A 20,296-nucleotide genomic window follows, 5' to 3' on the forward strand; every position below is an offset into this window, starting at 1 on the left:
GAGATACCCCTCTTGCTATGGAGTCTTGACTCCCTTGCTGGGTTAGTTTATCTAGACAGAGGTGCCTCCTTCTGTTTCTGCTACATGTCTTGTCCGCTTGAGTTCTTCTAGCACTGTCTGTGTGTTAGCTATGAGTCATCCCCTCTGCCTCCTCGCTGCAGCCTTAGACTAGTCATCTGCTCTTTCCTATCCCACATCTGAGGAACATTGTCCTCTAGAGTTGGTCGATTGGATACTGCCTGGTTGTTAGGACATCCTTTGAATTTATAATTCCTAGCATCCTGTCCATCTTGTAAGGCTCTCATTATCTTAAGGGCTGCACCCCCATTTTTCATAAGTTAATGACAATGATCAGGTCTTGGCAGGTTCCCTTATTAGCTCCCTTTCCTTCCTGTACCTCTCCCCCTGAGTGTGGACACATCCCTATGGGATTGTCCGCTCTCTTCCTATCATCTTGATAATGCCTCTGCCACTTTGTGTCGACATACCTGTGGTGTTGAAAGGACAGTTTTTATCTTGGCTGCTAGAAATAGCTGCTGCCCTAACCCAGCTACTGCCGCTTTTGGGGCAGTTGTTGCTGGTTTAGGCAGTATGGTAAGTAAACTTGCCCTCTTAGGTTGTCCAATTGGCTGACTCTGGAGGCCCTAGTGTTCCTTTGATGTGAACCTTTCTTCCATATTCCTACCACACTGTCTTTGATAGTTTGTTTCATAAATCTCCAATGATTTCTGAGCTGTTTGGCATGAATCTTTATTATCTTATAGTCTTAAGCCATATTTTAGCTGGTAGGTTTATTTATGCTAGGATTAATCTTAAGCATTATTTCATGTATGAAATTCAATATGTATGATTAATCCGAAGAGGAAATTTTTTTGATAATGTTTAATCATTGAAATTTGTTCTTCTTAACAGGTTGCTGATAAAATGGAGTGTTCAACAGTCACCTGTACCAGGTGGGTCAAGTTGCCCTGTGGTCACAAGACCTGCCGGAAACATGCAGACTGTCGTGTTTGCAAGGGGTCCGTTACAGTCTGGGAACCTGCTAACTGTTAGGTTTGCAAGGAACTCCTTCACACCGGCTTCCACGCCACCAACGTCTCCTTGGATGTGCAAGAACTGAGTCGGAAGATGCTCCGTTACTGGGTTAGAGGCTTCCAGAAGAGCTCTCAACAAGGTGCCCCTTATCTTCCCTCTATGGAACTGAAGGACCCACTTTTTCCCAAGGCCGAGGTGACCGTTATTTTTGGTCACCAATTACTGACGGTTCAAATCCCGCCGGTACCACTTGATCAAGTGGATGACGAAGTTCGGAATGCTCTGCAAGCCATGAGCCTGGACGCCGACAACATGTTGACAGCTTCTACTGTGTCGTCAGAGAGGGAGAGGATCCTGCTGACCATGGGAGCCTCTGAGGAGTCATTGGATGTACCTCAGGTGAGTACAGTTCCCAGTGCTTCTTTAGCTTGTTCCCCCATCCCTGCTGTTCAGGCCCCAGCTTCTACCTCTACACCTGTTCCTATGATAGACAAACCTTCGTTTCCTAGTCAAATGGAATTTATGGTGACAATGAAAAATTTCATGGGAAACCTAACCGCCAAACATGTATGTTCTCAAGCGGACCTCATGGTAAGGATAGAAGCTTTACAAAAGGCACCTACTTCTAAGGCTCCCACAGCTTCGGGCGTACCAGAATGCACAGTTAAGAACCCTTGGCGTTATGCTGAGCATATGGCCTTAAGTGAAGGGTACCTCCACATCTGAGAGGGTTTGGGTTCCAAGCTATGTAATGCTTCACTCAGGAGCTTCCATTAGGGATGATACGATCCCAAAGGAAACAATCATCCTGGACCATAGTAAGGCTCAGTCTCATTTGGTTGAGGAGCTGAAGATGGCCGAATTCATTAATACTCAACTTTCTGCTTTTGGCAGGAAGCAGGCCACCTTTGTAGCCTCCAGGGATACTGTGTTCACTTTTGCCTCCAAAAGCTTAGAAGCTATAAAGAAAGCAGTAGTGGAGGAGAGACCATTGCCAGTGATAGAGGAGTGTAAACCCTATCCCTTCCTTATGATTTGGACAGTTGGGAGGATGTCCATCATATCTTTACTGTTGAAAAACTAGATAAAGACATCAGAGGCAAGCAGTTTAATGAGAAACTGTCTAGAATTCTCAAAACCCTATTAAGGGAAGAATTAGAAGCTAAAGAGAGACTATTTGCCTCTTTATCCTTCCAATCTTATTTAGAGATGATTATTGGAAACTATTCCAAATCTGATCTCTTCCATGTCTTTGCAAAGACTCACCTAAACATGTTTCATAGAGATCTCCATGCTCTCTTCCTAGCCAGAAGATCATGTAGAGAACCCACCCTAGCTGCAGTTACGATCAGGCATAAAAGAAAGCTTATCGACTCCAATATTTAGGGGAAAGACCTCTTCCCCAAGAAATTGGTTAAGGAAATCCTGGACAAAGTGGCTCAGGAGAATAAGAGGCTTTTAGGCAAGTGGGGTATGTTCTCTAAATGGAAATTTACTCCCAGTGAAGGACCTCAATCCAAGGGCAAGAAGCCCAGATGACACTTTAAGGGAAGGAAATCCTTTCCCGTTGCAAGCCTCAGTTGCTGCCATCCCTCTGACTGTATACACGTTTCCCCAGCAGTATGTATCACAATCTCTAGCCTTCAACACGGTGTATAAGAGAGACACCACCACGTTCAACCCTGGCAGAGCTCAAAAGAAGGGCATCAGTAGCAATTGAAGGTCTGGAAAAGGCGGTCAATCAAGAGCCGAGGAATTAGAGGCAAGGCAGTTAAAGACGCAGGGCCTTCACAACAACAATGAGGAGCTTCCGGTAGGGGGACGACTTCACCTGTTCACGGATCGATGGGAGTTCGAAGCCTGGGCTCACTTCAGCACGCAGAAGTCCAGTTCCGCATCAAGGACGGGACTCGCTCAACCACCAAAGCAGATTATGTTCTCGCGGCGACACCCGAGGACATCTTCCCGGAAATCTCCTACTAGCTTTGTGAACAAGGAGACACCCCAATAGCATATGACGCCCTCAAAACATACCTTCTGCAGCAGTACGCGCCGTCGCCAGCCGTTTGTATAGCAAAGCTTATTCAGCTCTCTCAACAACCACTGAGGGACCAAAGGGCTTCGCTCCCCAACAGGGAAATGACTAGTATCACTCACCTGCAACCTGCCGCAGACGGCTCTCTTCATGAGGTGAACCTACTTCGAGCCCTTTGGGTACGCCGTTTACCCAAACCTGTACGCGCTGCCATACCCGATGTCGATAGTTTACCCAAAGCCGACGCCCTTATGGACAGCCACTTCACGACCTACAAGACCTCCATCAACGCCTCCACTCCTGAAGAAGAGGATACCTATTCAACGTCAACCGAAGCTGGTGTGAATGCTGTAGGACACACACGCCTACCTGGTGACGTGCCAGAGCAGCGACAAGGCCACCCATCACTCACCACTCGCTTGCATCACAACCAACGACTTATACAGCCACTTACTGCCGCCTATCGGCCGCAGTTTTGCTACTACCACACCAGATTCGGGGCTGCCGTGAAGAAATATGCCAAGGATTGTCAGTGGCCAAAAAATGTGTAAGTAAGCCATCGCTCGCAACTGTGGCCTCCCGTGTTTCTAATTTTTTTTTTTAAATGTTGCAGGACCGGGCGTGCAATTTTTGGTAGACACAGATGCTTGTCATTCTCTTTTGCCAAGGGAACTATTCAGGAAAGGACGAAGTCTGTCTAAGTCTGCCAACGTCCGCCTGGTAGCTGCCAACGGATCTGCGCTACACACCTACAGTTACGTGAACCTCACATTATCGTTTGGAACGGGAAATTTAATTGGAAGTTTCTCGTTGCTGACGTCACATTGCCAATCCTCGGTGCGGATTTCCTCTCTCATTTACACCTTCTGGTCGATGTTGCCCACCGCCGATTGGTCAATGCAGACTCGTAATTGTCGACACCTCTTCAACCAGCGCCCTATTACCTCGCTCTCCCTATCAGCGCACTCATGGATGCCTACGCCCACCTCCTCACGTCGTACCCAGAAGTTTTCCGTCCAGAACTTCGCCAAACGCCCACGGTTCCTGCCAAGCACGGTATTTATCACCATATCAAGACGACAGGACCCCCAGTCTTCGCCAAATTCAGACGTCTGGCACAGGATCTATTGACAGCCACCAAACAGACGTTCGCCGAAATGGAGGAGATGCGAATCTCCAGGGCATCACTCTACATCAGACAACTGGCTACAACCTCGCTGCCAATAGAATGGTTGAACGTTTTCATAGCAACCTCAAAGCTGCTTTGATGTCCCGCTGCAAGGACTCTTACTGGTTTACTCAGCTTCCCTGGGTCCTCCTGCGACTAAGGACCACTCCTAAAGATGTCCTGGACGTCTCGGTGGCTGAAATGGTGTATGGCGACCTGTTGGTCGTCCCTTCATAAATTTTTCCTTCTGCAACCTCCTCCGACAATCTCCAGTGCATACGTCACGTCGTGGGAAAATTTACTCCATGCCGCCGGACTTACAAGCCCCCAGCGAAGCATTATATACCGACAGAATTGCACTCTGCAACGCACGTCTTCCTAAGCAACGACACTAGCAAGCCACCGCTAACGCCCCCTTACACGGGCACTTTCCTTGTGATCCGACGCAATCCGAAAGCATTCCTACTAAACATTCGTGGAAAAGAAGACTGGGTCTCCATTGATCGTCTAAAACCTGCTTATCTCCTGCCAGATGACCCGCCTACAGTTAGCCTTTCTAGATCAGGGCGCCCTATTTAACATGTACAGTATGTATTTTTTGTGGGGTAGCCATGTACCACCCATGTGTCACACGAGCGTCCATAGTAACGACATTTCTCTTTTTTGCATAATCCTTTGTATCTTTGCTCTCCCCTCGCACTGACAGCAACTTGTTTTAACCTTTCTGCCTACTTTATTGTTAACTGTTAACAGAACTGGTTGCCGGTTTGACAAGAAATAGCATCCCTATATTTTCTGACCTTCTTACCGGGACCTAGTGTGTATATATACTCGATGTGTCGCAATAAAGTTATCAGTTGCATTTACCTCGCCTTTGACTCACAACCTACTCTTGGCTCGTCACAACAGTCTCAAAAGGACTAGGCTGGAAATGGAGGTTCAAGAAGTTCTTCCAACAAAACCCCTTATTTGGAGGATTATGTACAGGATCTTCTCCGGAAGGGAGTCATCCGTTGCACAAAATCCATGAACTTTCAAGGGCGACTACTCTGCATGCCCAAGAAAGATTTGAACACTCTTCGAACTATTCTGGAATTGATCCAACTAAACAAATTCATTCTGAACGACAAGTTCAAGATGCTATCTCGCAAATACAGACCCTACTAACCCAGAGGGCCTACATATTTTCTATAGATCCTACAGACGCCTCTTGGCATCTTCCGATAGGTCGGCTCTCCTCCCACTACCTTGGTTTCAGACTGGTAAGAAAGGCCCATGTATTTAGAGCTATGCCCTTTGGGCTCAGTATAACTCCTAGGATTTTCACGAAGCTAGTCGAGGATATCGTCCAACAATTATGGAACAAAGGCCTCCGGGTGATGGTGTACCTGGACGACTGGCTAGTCTGGGCTGCAACAAAGTCAGAATGTCTTCTGACAGCGCAAGAAGTCATGAAATTCCGACAGTCTCTGGGCTTTCAAATTAACCTAAAAAAGTTCAGGCTGTCTCCAGCTCAGAAATTCCAGTGGTTAGGATTTCATTGGAATCTACAGTCACACCCTGTCAGGTGCCTACTTCGTTCACGAGTACTCACCAAGCGGCAAGAGGAAAGAGTTTTAGGTTTACTGCAGTTCGCTGACATGACCGATCTAATCTTAAAAGCAAGACTCAAAGATGCTAACAGAGTCTGGAGAAGAAAGGCATCAAATGCTCGAAGAGATCTTCGCCACAAAACCCCAGTCTTACTGCGAAAGCCGTGGTACACTGCCAAGAGTTTATCGACCCAGGTCCCTCTGCAGTATTCTCCTCCTTCTGTGACTATTAACACGGATGCCTCGGAATAAGGTTGGGGGCCACTCCCCTTACAAGAAAGTACAGGGTCGGTGGTCAATGACATTTCAGAAATTTCAAATCAATATTCTGGAAGCTATGGCAGTGTTTCTGACTCTGAAGAGACTGAACCAAAAGACGAAATCATACATCAAATTAGTTAGCGACAACAGGACAATAGCCCACTATGTCAACAGACCAGGCTCCAGATCTCTTCAGATCAAACATGTGATCCTAGTCATCCTCACTTTACCAAAGCGAAGGAATTGGAATCTCTCGGCAGTTCACCTCGAAGGGGTTCGCAATGTGAAAGGGGACGCCCTGTCAAGATCCAAACCTCTGGAAACAGAGAGGTCTCTGGACAAAATCCTTCTGGTTCATTCTAGAGCAAGTGCCAAATCTACAAATCGATCTCTTTGTGGCGAGCTTCAACAAGAAGCTTCCCTGGTATGTAGCACCAAACTTAGATCCGGAAGAAACAGGAACAGAAGCAATGTCTCTGGATTGGAACTAGTGGTCTCACATCTACCAATTTTCCCCATTCAACCTCCAAATGAAAGTCCTGAACAAACTACGGACTTTCAAGGGAACATCAGCTCTAGTGGTTCCCAAGTGGCCCAAGAGTAATTGGTATCCTCTTGTTCTGGAACTCAAACCTCTCCAGGTCCCTCTACCAAATCCAGTGCTGTCCCAAGATGTTCAACAGAAGACTGCCTTCCTAGATAATGAAAACCCTTCACCTCATGATTTCTCGCCTTCACGGCACAGAGAAAGCTTGGATTGCAAAGGAGAGAATTGACTTCATAGAAGAGTACAAGTCCAACACCACGAAACGGCAATATTTGTCTTCCTGGAAAAAATGGATTGCATTCGTGAAAAGTCATCAATCCTCTTCTATTTCTATGGTCTTCTGTATTTCTTTCCTCATCTCATTGCATGATCAAGGTCTGGCCTCTACAACTATTGCCTCAAGTAAGTCAGCACTAACTCGACCAATTGCTTATGCTTTTGATATTGAACTCAATACTGAGCTGTTCAATAAGATCCCGAAGGTTTGTGCTAAACTGAAACCTAATGCTCCTCCCAATGCTATTTCATGGATGTTGGATAAAGTCCTGCACTTTGCCTCTTCCATAGATAACACCTCTACCTCTCTGAGGGATCTTACTAAAAAATCTATCTTTTTGCTTGCTAGGGCTTCTGGTGCTAGAGTCAGTGAGATTGTGGCCCTTTCAAGGGATGATGGCCGCACTGAATTTTCGGAATCGAGGGAAATCTTTACCCAGATCCTGCATTCTTGGCGAAAAAACGAACTTCCCACGGAAAGCTGGGGGCCGTGGAAGATTGTTCCACTACAGGAGGACCCTTCTTTGTGTCCTGTGGATTGCTTTAAGGCTTACCTGTTCAAGACCCAGACCTTTAAAGGCGGTCAACTTTTTAAAGGGGAGAAGACAGGATCTAATCTTTCTCTAAGGTCCAAACTTATCTATTTCATCAGAAGGGCTGACCCTGAAAGTATTCCATCGGGTCATGATCCTACAAAGTTACCTCTTTCTTAAATTTTTTCAAATCTATGTCCTTTGCAGGCTTACAGGCTTACACAGGATAGAAATCTTCAGGAGTACTCTTCAAACATTACTTACGTCAGTTGGAAGAGATTAAACACTTTGTAGTGGCAGCTGGTAGTGTGATTAGACCAGCTTCTTAAGTGTTGTGCATGGACTCTTATGGACTGTTTAGTTGGGACTTTTCAGTCTACATTGTGCAAAGGGACTAATGTTCTTGTTTTCAATGTACTATTCCACATTGTAAAGAGTCAAAGGTGATATTTTCCTTTTATGTACTGAGTGTTACTATTTTACTACTCTGTTACATAATTTTTGGGGTCAGAAAATCTTGGTTTTCTGTATATATCTACTGTATATAACGTTGCATTGCTACTGTCACAAGTATGAATTTTTGGAAACAATAAAAGACTACTATTCCTTTTTGCATTTCCTTTCATTGGGCTTACCATATAAAAGAAAAGTAGAGTAACTCAGTATTTTAATCCTCCTTTTATAGACTTCGGTCTTTTCATCTACTGGAGACAAAGCTGTTCTTCACAGTAAAGTGGAACTGAGCTATTGATTTCCTTTGCTCCTACCTTTTACAAACATTTCACTAACTCTCACAGTTTGTTACCATAATTACCAGTGCTAAAGGAAGTATGCTTATATCTATGGGGTTTAAAGGGTTAAAACTCTTCTGGCCACAACTGAGAACAATAATTCTCTAGTACACTTCCATGAGGACGACATGGCTCAAGCCCCAAAAACGGATATTAACATAGGAAAAATCTATTTTTGGGTGAGATAGCCATGTCGTCCTGATGGCCGGTCGTTACTTCCCCTTCCAATTTTCAGTGTGGGGCCTCGCGTCATGTGGTGGCTGGGCTTGGAATGGTTCAAGAGGAAATGTGTTAGTTGTAGAACACTGAGATTGGGAGTTGTAACGGCTCTCTCGTCCACGTACCCTATCCTATCCCTTATCCTTCTAGACAAGGTTTACTCTATTCGGGAAGGATAACAATGGTTTGCTATTAACACATCCCTGATTTATACACTATATCTCTCGGGATATTCGCTTCAAAGGTTAGAACACCGTGATACCTCTAAGGTAAAATTTCGATGGTATATCATTCGCAGAAATATCCCAAGTAGAAGCTGCCATTGAGGAACTTCCATCAGGACAACATGGATATTTCACACAAAAATACACTTTTTCCGTGTCAAAATCCATTATATATATATATATATATATATATATATATATATATATATATATATATATATATATATATGTGTATATACACACACATATATATGTATATATACATATATGTATATATATATATATATATATATATATATATATATATATACTCTATATATATATATATATATATATATATATATATATATATATATATATATATATAAATATATATATATATATATATATATATATATATATATATATATATATACACAAATATATATATATGTAAATAAATATATATATATATATATATATATATATATATATATATATACATATATATATATATATATATATATATATATATATACATACATATATATATATATATATATATATATACACATACATACATATATGTACTGTATATATATATATATATATATATATATATATATATATATATATATATATAGATATATATATACATACATACATATATGTACTGTATATATATATATATATATATATATATATATATATATATATATATATATATATATATATATATATATATATATACATTTATTTATACATGTATATATATATATATATATATATATATATATATATATATATATATGGACATTAAGAATAATAGAAGGGTCCCTAGACATTCCGAAAGAAGTAGGGGATGGAATAGAAGAGGATGGATTGATGAGCTATGAAAAATTGTGTGTATAGACTGGCATAGAAAGACCATAAACAGATGGGAGTGGAAGGATATGTCTGAGGCCTTTGTCCTGCAGTTGACTATTCATGGCTGCTGGTGCTGATGATAAATAAATAAATAAATATATATATATATATATATATATATATATATATATATATATATATATATATATGTATATGATACAGTATATATATATATATATATATATATATATATATATATATATATATATATATATATATATATATATATATATTCTCAACATATAAGACATAATGGATGAGGATCAATGTCTAGGTGGCTCATTAAAGTCCCTCAAGGGCGTCCCTCGATACCAGGACAAGTGTTAATAACTTAACTATTTCACAATTATTTTGTAACAGAAATAAGAAAAAGAGATTAAACAAAGTAAGAAAACTGGAGGGCAGTAACTGTCGTCCGATTATTTCAGCAGCCAGAAGGTGAGAGGTATCATCCACGAGCAACATCATACGAACCTATACGGTATGAGGGAGGGTGATGCAGCAATACCAGACTTCCAAACCTTTGATAACTCTTCAATCAACTGTAACTGGCGTTACCCAAAAGTAATCCAATAAACATATGCATATATATATATATATATATATATATATACATATATGCATATATATATATATATATATATATATATATATATATATATATACATACATATATATAAATATATATATTCACATATATACTGTAAAATATATATATATATATATATATATATATATATATATATATATATATATATATATATATATATATATGTAGATACAGACTGAGTCATTTAAACAGGGTTACTTCTGGGTGAAGCTAGTTACAACCAATTAAAGAATTATTGAGTTTTGGCAGCCTGGTATGGTTGATTCACCCTCCCTTGTATCGTATAGGTTGGTATGATGTTGCTTGTGGCTGATACATACCTCACTCATCTTCTGCCCGCTGAAGTAATCAGATATCAGTTACTGTCCTCAAGTCTTCTTGCTTTGTTTAATCTCTTTCTTTTTTTGTTACAAAATTATTGTGAAATAAGTAGGAGTTATTCATACTTGTATTGGGGGACACCCTTGTGGGACTTTCTAGAGGTCCCTTGACGTTGCTGATCATCCATTATGTTCTACGGGCTGAGGACATAGATGCTCATCCAAGTCCCCTTATGTTGTGTGTAGGAAGGGGTCATCCTCCCAGTGAGAAAAGTTCCATATTAGTATACAGCATGCTATGTACTGTTATTTATGCCTCACCCTGTAGCACAGTGCAATCCATGCCTTTAATGCCATATAATTTTCATCAAAGCATAATGAATCTGTGTTTAAGCTTATCCACTCCTGTAAGTTATTCAGTTATCTCTGGGCATATTAAATGTAGTTCTAAAATTCTGATAATTGGCTCTATTAAAATTCCAAGATTGCTTTTCCCTTTTTAATTTATTTTTCATTTGCTATATACAGTAAACATTAACATCTCAAAATCAGCTCTTTATTCCTAAGTAGCTATTCAACAGCAGAAATTTACACAATGCTGACAGGGATTACCCTATTTTCTATTTTGTTTATTAAGCCATTCCCATCAAATCTTCAACCCTTCTAGTTTTTACTTGCATTCTTTTTGCCTGGTTTCACCGACATTCCATCAAAATTCATATTCCACTGTCACTACCGATATTTTGTATGCCAGCTTCTTTTTACCTTACCACTTGAATGCAACAACCATCTTTAATTTTTCTGATACATATTTATAGAATAAATTTCTAATTAACTTGCCCCATTTTCTATCTTCCATACAGATGACAGGGATGGGGCTTTTCAGAAGTAGTAAATTTGACTAAAATTTTTTATTCAAGCTCTATATAATAATATCTGAACTAATATGGATCCATTCCAGGTAATAAATGTATAGCATGATTAAATTATGAAACATATATTTCACGATGTAAAGCAGTCGGCCATTCCATATTTAACAGAAATAAATATGCAAACTAGACCAAAATGCAGCAAATGTTACGCTGCTTTAGAAGTGACTTAGCGAACACAGACCCTACTTTAAAAAACCTAGGAAGATTTACCTGCATCGAGCCTCAAGTTGGATTCATCACGGGGTATGTTGTCTGAAATGATGGAAAATACTTGACATCCATCAGCAAACTCTCCTTGGTGGTGCAAATACTCTGCCATAAGGGCTGCAATGTGTAACTGACAAAATGCGGCCTGTTAAAAGTACAAAATGAAAATGTTTATATAAATTAGTATATTAAATGCAATATAATAACCCAGCTTATTTCAACTAAAACCAGATCTGGATTATCTTAATACCCATCACCCAATATGATTCCCTTGGACTGACAATAGTTCAGTTTTCTATTTAAATATACTGCTACAATGAATACAGAATTATAATATATTTAAGTATCAGGGTATCCATTATATCAGTCATAAATGACAATGTTATTGCTATTACTCACAAATGAAATATAAAACAAATGGTTGAAATATCTTTATCTTTATAAAGAATATTTTCCACGATAAAATCTTATTTTCATAACTGTAAAAAAGTAACAAATAAACAAACGAAATATGATTACCAAACTATAGATGACTATGGCAAGTTCACTGAAAAAAACAAATACTGAGATGAGGAGTCTTAAAGAAGCAAATACTAAATCTGCTAATATGTGAAAAAAATAGTTACAAACCTCTGAAAGGTCACCATTTTTAATATGGTGTTTGGCCATAGCTTGTAACCAAGTGGTTCTTAGTTCTGGTGTTGCTGCATATGAGGCAGCTAAAGAATGTTGCAGGTCACACAGCATTTCAGGATCACATTCATGTTCTCTCATTTGAGCTGTTGCTACTAACACTGTCCGGATGCGTTTGGTTAAATCTCTAACTTCACTCACAAATCCTATAAAACAATAAAGCTTGAACAGTTTTACATTTCAGGTACTATGTTCAAGTATTATTAATTGAATTTAAAAAGATTTTAGGTAATGAATGTTTTATTCTGATACTTACTTGTATATTACATATCTTAAATTTGCTAAAGGGAGCATTTCGACCTTTGAAAATAAAATCTAAAGTTTCCTCTCAGTCAGTTATACCAGCACATAAATGTTTTTGCAAGTTTGTGGGATTGAGGAGGGGCATATAGGAATCAAAACAATAAGTTTTATCATAAAATTTACGTATGCCAATTACAGGATACCCTAGTACCTTGGTGATGAGAGAGTGCTAATCCCAAAACCGAAACTAAATCTTAAAATTTTCAAACGAATAAACCTGACTTTAAACATTTCCCAAAAATTAAGACTTGCCTTTCTCACTGAATAAATGAAGTCTAATAATAAATTTTTCCTATCCAAAACACCTAGATTTTTTACCTTACTTCTACCTTTTCACACTATACTGTATCGCTCAGCTCTAGCCTATCTCTAGGTAATCTCTTTGTCAGAAGAAGACAAAAGGAACGTACTGTTACCTTATCTAAATCACTCCTACGAAAATAGCCACTTTTTCCTAACATTTCCCACACCACACGAACTTTCTTATTCATCATATTTAACATACTCTGTCACTCACTTGTTTATCGGATCCGCTACCACATTTGTGGTCTCTCTTCTCTGTATTATAGTAAACTGATGGATCTTCCACATGGTATACAAAGAAGAGGGGATCTACCTCTTTTAATAGCACTCTATTCCCAAATAAATTCTTAAAGACAGCAAAAATAAAGAAAAAGTCTACCATACAACAATCAAATAAAGACCACATTCTAAATCACATAGGATTAAGGTTCAATAGATGAGCTGTGAAGATAAAAACTTCAATTAACTTGCTAAACTTATAGGATTACTCAGATGACCTTATTAATTCTCAGAAGTATATCAAAATGTAACAGGGGCTAGGTGCACTAGCAGGTCTACTTAAGACAATAGTGTCTGCCATAATGAAACAGAGGTAAGTACAAATGTAACATAGTAATTAAAGATAGTAATTATATACAGTATACTGTATGTTTCACTAAAATGGAGAAAATTAATATCTATATTTCAAAATATAATTAACCACTCAAGGAAAAGAACGTATATAAAAAAATAGAGTTCTTCAACCCAAGAAAGATCTCATTAAAATTTCTTGGAACTTGATTTATAGGTAAAAGTCACACGATATCTAAATCAGCATCTTCAACTTTTCACTGAACATGAAACTTATACCCTTCAATGAAAATAAATAATCTAGCAAATAATCCAGCAAAGGCTAAATGCTTTTGCACATAAAAACAAAAACATAATTATGTAAGGAGAGAAATCTAAATGAATTAACAAATAAGTGCTTATACTGTACATTAAAAAATATAACTTGATAGCCTTACAGCTTGCAAAAGTTAATACAGGTTGCTTCCTTATCACAAGCAAGAAATTTTGTGGATAACAGGTGATCAGAAACTTGAAACTATACCTGTGCTTACATCCCTTGTAAATATATCCTAAATATACTGCAATTGTACTTTAAATGCAAAGTTCACTAAAGCAATAAATTTACTGTCCTGTAAAAAACGGATTTTGAGCGAAGCGAACAATCTATTTTTGGGTGAGATGGCCATGTCGTCCTGATGGAAGGTTCCTTCAGTAGCTTCCTTTGGGTATATATGACTACCATAAATATTCCCAGAGAATTAAACTAAAGGTTTCACAGAATTCTAACTTCTGGTGCGAGTACCCTAAAGGTTTCCCTCTAGGATATCGTATACTGTATCAACAGGGGACGCATGCATTAACACGCCACATGGCTATCTGCACCCCACATAGCGTTTACGCTTCGAGGGGGAAAGGTGGCGAGGTAACTGAGGAGCCGTTCCAAAGTTACCCTTCCTTCGTTACTGTTACGGTACTCGCAACGTAAACAAACCATCCGCCATACTGTGTGACGTCACGTCCGTCCTCATTCCTAGTCCATCTTCCAACCGGCTTCCGCGATACAGTATAGCAGGGAGGGGCCTGGCAGGCTGAACTGGAACAGTTGGGCAGGTCCATCAGGACGACATGGCCATCTCACCCAAAAATAGATTTTTCGCTTCGCTCAAAATCCGTTTTTTGGGCTCAAGCCATGTCGTTCTGATGGAAGTGTACTAGAGAATTAATGTATTGTGGATTTTTTCCCATTTCAAGTACCTTCTACTCCGACTAACATTCCGGCGGTCTGGTGACCGAAGAGACCGTGACATCTCCGTTAAATGTCACTACCAGTGGCATTACAATTACCTGGCTTCCCGCCCCCCTGGCAGGGAAGTCCTAATTGGACAAGAGGAACATCTCGAAGTAACCTGACGAAGATAGACTCACCTGGATGAAGAGATCGTGCCGGTCTCGAAGACAGATCAGAAGGGTAAATATTTGTGTAGGAACAAATTTTATACCATTAGGTGAGTGTATATTAGGTAGTAGGTATATTACTATAATAAACCCTGGAAATAGGATCAATTAAACAATAACAGCAATTTATTTTCATATGAAAGATAGGAGCGAAATCAGACGCATATGGTAAATAAAATAAATATTTTATTTGAAAATTGCATGGAAATATGGAAAATTATGTACAATAATAATATTGGATAATAGACATAGATTTTCAGTAAGACGGTGATGCAGAATTTGAAAGGGAAATATTTTGCCTTTAAGCACAAGTTCCCTGAGGAACACCAGTCTTTTAAAATCATTATACACTTCATGTCCAAGAACATGTGGCACACGTGTAAGAATCTATGTCACTGTCCCTTGAAATCACTATGTATCGCACTAGCGTCAACACAGGCACCCGTTTGAGTTAAAGTCCCGAAAAAACTCACTGTCCTACACAGCACTAAACAGCCAGTTTCATCACGCTACCTGCTGCCACCACGAATCTCTTTACTTCATGCACCTGCTTCGCATAGTGTTTGAAGAATACTCTAGGTGACCTCCAGCCTGTGAAGGATCGGAGGCTTTCAAAAACCATTCCTTGGAAAAAGTTCAGGGAAGAGGCGACTTTCCTAGGATCATGGCCTGCGGGTGTACTGTCAGGATCCGCTCTGCGAATAAAGTAGCCGATTTTTGCTCTTAGTTGTTTTTGTGACAGGTCACTACTCGAAGTTTCTCCTTTAAAGAGTTGTCCTCCGCCAAAGTCTGAAATTCTTTGAAGATAGACCTTAAGACTCTCCACTGGGCATAGAGAGACATCTTCCTTCAGGGGGCAGATTCTCCAAGGGCCCCATCTTTTGGTGGGAAGTTCATTTTTAGTGAGAAACGTGGGGTCAGGGAAGAGGGTAAGTTCCCCCGTGTCGGCGAACTGTATCTGGCCCTCTTCTCTTGATAATGCCACTATTTCACTGACTCGGGCTCCCGAGGCGAGAGCAAAAAGGAAGTTCAATTTTTAAGTCAAGTCTTTCAGAGGGCAAGATTTGTTGTCCAAGTTAGAGGCAAAATGGAGCACCTTATCCAGGGACCAGGTGATGGGTCTCGGTGGAGGTGCTGGACGGAGTCTAGCACACGCCCGTGAGTTTATTGAAGATTTCGCAGGATAAATCTATTTGGAAGGCGTACAGAAGTGGTCTAGTCAAGGCCGATTTTCAGGTGGAAATCGTATTGGCTGCTAAGCCTTGTCCATGAAGGTGAATAAAGAAGGACATGCAAAAATCTATGGAGATTTCCATAGGGTGTTTTGCCTTGACGAAGGATACCCACTTCTTCCAGGATGATTCATATTGCCTTCTGGTAGACTTTGTTTTGTATTCCTCTAGGAAGTCCAAACTTTTCTTCGAGATCCCAAACCTTTTCTTCACGGCTAGGGAGAGAAAATCATGAGATGAAGGTCCTTGACTTTCTTTGATGAAGCGAAGACAGTCAACTTCTGCACCTGTTGGGAGAGAACTGGGCCCGGCAGGGGGATCAGCTTGGGCTGTAGCTCCAGGGCTAGGGGGAACCAGTTGCTCCGGGGCCACTTGGGAGCCACTAGGGCTGCTGTCCCTTTGAAGGTTCTCAGTTTGGAGAGGACTTTCAGCAGAAGGTTGGGTGGAGGGAACAGGTAAATCTTGGACCATCTGTTCCAGTCCAGGGATATGGCGTCCACTGCTTCCGCTTTGGGGTCCTCGTAAGGGGCCACATATCGAGGAAGTTGCTTGTTGTCGCTCGTCGCGAAGAGGTCAATCTGTAGTTCCGCGACTTGACGAGAGATGAAGGAGAATGATCTTGCGTCTAGGGTCCATTCCGACTCTATGGGGCTTGTCCTATATAGAGCGTCCGCCGTCACGTTGCGGAATCCTTGTAGGTGAACTGCAGATAGGTGACACTTCTTCCTGTCCGCCAGGCGGAAGATGGGTAATAGCACCTGATTTATGTGGGGCGATCTCGAGCCCTGACGGTTGAGACATCTGACTACTACCGAGCTGTCCAGAGTTAGACGGATGTGTATCGAAGGACGCGGGGATAATTTCTTCAGGGTGAGAAGAACCGCCATGGCCTCCAAGATGTTGATGTGAAACGTCTTGAATAAGGGAGACCATGTTACTTGAACTTGCTGTTGATGGGAGTGACACCCCCCAACCCTCCAGAGAAGCCTCCGTATGGAGGTTGGAGAGGGATGGATCTTTTCAAGGTCCTTGCCTCTGACCACGGGCTTAGAAGGGAGCGAAGCCTGTTCGGTAGGGGTCACTTGAGATCTCTTCGAGCGACGGATGCGTTTTGTCTCCAGACTCCTGAGGCATCCTTTAGCTGTGCTCATAGCACTGGGTTTGTCACTGAGGCGAACTGTAGGGAGCCGAGAACTTGCTCCTGCTGTCGTCTTGAGATCCGTTTGGATTTGAGAAGTCTTCTGACAGACACTGCTATTTCTTTCCTTTTCTTCAGTAGGATGGAAAGGCGGTGTGACTGAAGATCACAATGGATTCCATACCATTGGAACTTCTGAGCTGGAGCGAGGCGAGACTTCTTGGTGTTTATTTTGAAACCCAGATGTTCCAGGAACTGGGTCACTTTGCTGCAAGCTCTCAAACATTCTTCTGGCGATGTTGACCAGACCAGCCAGTCGTCGAGGTAGGCCATCACTTGGACGCCCTGAAGGCGTAGTTGGTGGAAGATTGTGTCTGCTAGCTTGGTGAAGATTCTCGGAGCCACGTTGAGCCCGAAGGGCATGGCTCTGAAGGCGTAGCTTCTTCGTTGGAGCCGGAATCCTAGGTAGGAGGAAGCGTGGTGGTTCATTGGGATGTGCCAGTAGGCATCCGCCAGGTCTATTGAGACCGTGTAGGCCTTGTGAGGCAGTAGGGCTCTTATTTGTTGAAGGGTCAGCATCTTGAATTTGTTGTTCGCAATGAACTTGATGAGGGGGGACAAGTGGAGAATGACTCTGAGTTTGTCTGAGTCCTTTGGAACACAAAATAGTCTTCCTTGGAACCTGGTGGACTTTACCCTCTTGATCACCTTCTTGTTCAAGAGTTCCAGGACATATTCTTCCAAGATGGGGGTTGAAGGCTGGAAGAATTGGTTGAAAGTTGGCCGTGGTTGCGTCCAACTCCAACCTAGTCCCTTCTTGATGATGCTGTGTGCCCAAGGATCGAAGGTCCAACGATCCTGAAAGTGGCGGAGTCTTCCTCCTACCGGAAGCAATTCATTGCTTCTGGTTCCCGAGGGTTTGCCACCTCGGCCGCTAGCTACCCTTCCTCCTCTGCCCCAGGAGGGGCGGCGAGAGGAATCTCTGCCGGAGCCTCTACCTCTGGGACGAAAGGTAGTGGATGGTCGTTCATAGGCAGGGGTGAAGATCGGTGATAGGGACACCACCGGCTGGGGGACCAACTGAAAGGTCTGTTGTGGTTGTGCAACCACTTGGGGAGTAGCGGGAGCCGGAAACTGGCGTTTGGGTTGACGCTGCTGGGGTCGTGGTTTGGAGGATTTCCTCTTAGGTTGAGGGCCTTCTTCCTGAGAGGATTTGCTCTTGCGGGACATGCCCCATTTGTTGAGAAGGTTCCGATTCTCAGAGGCGGCTTTGTCCACGATCTCTTTCACCAGAGCTGTTGGGAAGAGATGCTTGCCCCAGATGTTGGAGGAGATAAGCTTCCGGGGTTCGTGTTTCACTGCCGTGTTGGCAAACACGAATTCTCTGCAGGCTCTCTGGGCCTTGATGAAGCTGTACAAGTCCTTCATCACAGTCACTAGGTGGGTCTTCACGAGAACCATATACAAGTCTGGGACCCTAAGGTCCCTGGCCATGACCTCCAGCTGAATTTGGTGAGACAGAGAGGCGGCTAGTCTCTCCTTGGTCTCCTGCTCCCAACGAAGAAGGTGGTCGTTCAGCTTTGGAAGATCCTCATTGAACTGACAGCCAGCCTCGTCAGGTTCCAGTTTCCCGACCATAAAAGTGAACTGGATATCTTTCCAGAATCTGTCGTCGGGGGGAAGGGCGAGGGAGAGAGGCCTACACTACTCCAAGGTAGGGCAGGGCTTTCCTTCCTCCATCGCCTTCATGACCGCATGGAAAGCCTTTTCAACAAAGGGAAAGGTCGCAGTAGGGGGAGCAAGAAAGGACGGGTGCTTCTTGCTCAATGCTGGCATTTTAGAGTTGGTAAAACCACGACTCTTGAGACACTCTGCCAGCATGGCTTGGGCTTTCGAGTGACCGAACACGATCACTTCTTTGGGTTCGGTCTCTTCCTTGGAGGCCGGTTCGGACCTGAGCCGGACGTAACAGTCCGGGTAAGCCTCAAAGCTGGGGAAGAACTCCACCTCTTCCAAGAGGATGGACCCAAGCCGATCATTGATAAAGATTTTGCCAGTTGTAATTGGCATATGCTCGGTGTACCTCCAGGGGTTAGACTCCGAGCAGGGGGGAAGATCCTTAACCAAAATCTTTTTCGGTTGCTTCAATCCCATAAAATGACGTTTGAGCTACTCTTGATTCTTTTAGAGCCTTTCGTCCATCAGTGCCACCAGCACCTGGATGGCATCTCCAGTGGCTGGTAGCACGGGTAGCGAGGCGGCGGAGGTAGAGGGGACTGGCTCCTCGACCACAACGGTGGTTACTGGAGGTGTTTGGGCGACCTCGTCCTCCGAATCAGGGAACTCCACCTGATCCTCTTCATCCTCCAGATCCTCACCCATGAGGGTCCTCTCAGTGTTGTCGGAGACTTCCGACATCTTCTCCACTTCGTCGAGATGACACTTTCGGAGTGTAGCCGAAATGTCGGGTTCAACAGTAAGTTGGATGCAGGGGATCTAAACCTGGGGGATCACAGAGTCTGACAGAGCTTTAGGGAAAAGCAAGGCCCTCATCTTCTCGTTAGGGAGATAAGGCCCGGTGGCGTTCTTCTGGAAACCGTGCACCCACTTGCGCAGTTTCTCTCGAGCATTGTCCCTGGCGTCCGCGGACGGAGGGTTGTCGAATGCCTCATCAAGGAGGCCTTTGCAGGTTGAGCAGGACTGTGGATCCCAATATTTAAGGTTGCCCTTTTTCGCTGCACAGGGGGCGTGGGTCCGGCACGCCTTATGCCCGTAGAAGTCCGGGCGGCGAATTCCGCAGAAGGAGCTCTCACACTTCAGGTTCTCCTCCTGTAAAAGAAAGAGATCATGAGTACATGGAAGACAGAGTTATGGCTTACATTACTCTTAAAATTAAGATTCACTAGTCTGTAGAATTGGTTTTTATGTGAGCTCAGGATAGGTGAGCTAGAAGGGAAGTAGGAA

General features: G+C 42.3%; 1 protein-coding gene across 1 annotated transcript in view; it reads right to left on the reverse strand.

Moving 5' to 3' along the window:
- Ziz (dedicator of cytokinesis protein Ziz) overlaps nt 1-20,296 on the reverse strand; it is a 573,699-nt gene that overhangs the window by 127,928 nt on the left and 425,475 nt on the right. The window contains exons 28-29 of the mRNA XM_068386849.1: nt 12,287-12,495; nt 11,660-11,801 (exon numbers count right to left, since the gene is read on the reverse strand). Coding sequence (XP_068242950.1) covers nt 11,660-11,801; nt 12,287-12,495 — 351 coding nt within the window. The remainder of the gene's footprint in view (nt 1-11,659; nt 11,802-12,286; nt 12,496-20,296) is intronic.

This window comes from Palaemon carinicauda, chromosome 1, assembly GCF_036898095.1.
Source record: "Palaemon carinicauda isolate YSFRI2023 chromosome 1, ASM3689809v2, whole genome shotgun sequence".
In the NCBI taxonomy this organism is placed as follows: domain Eukaryota; kingdom Metazoa; phylum Arthropoda; class Malacostraca; order Decapoda; family Palaemonidae; genus Palaemon; species Palaemon carinicauda.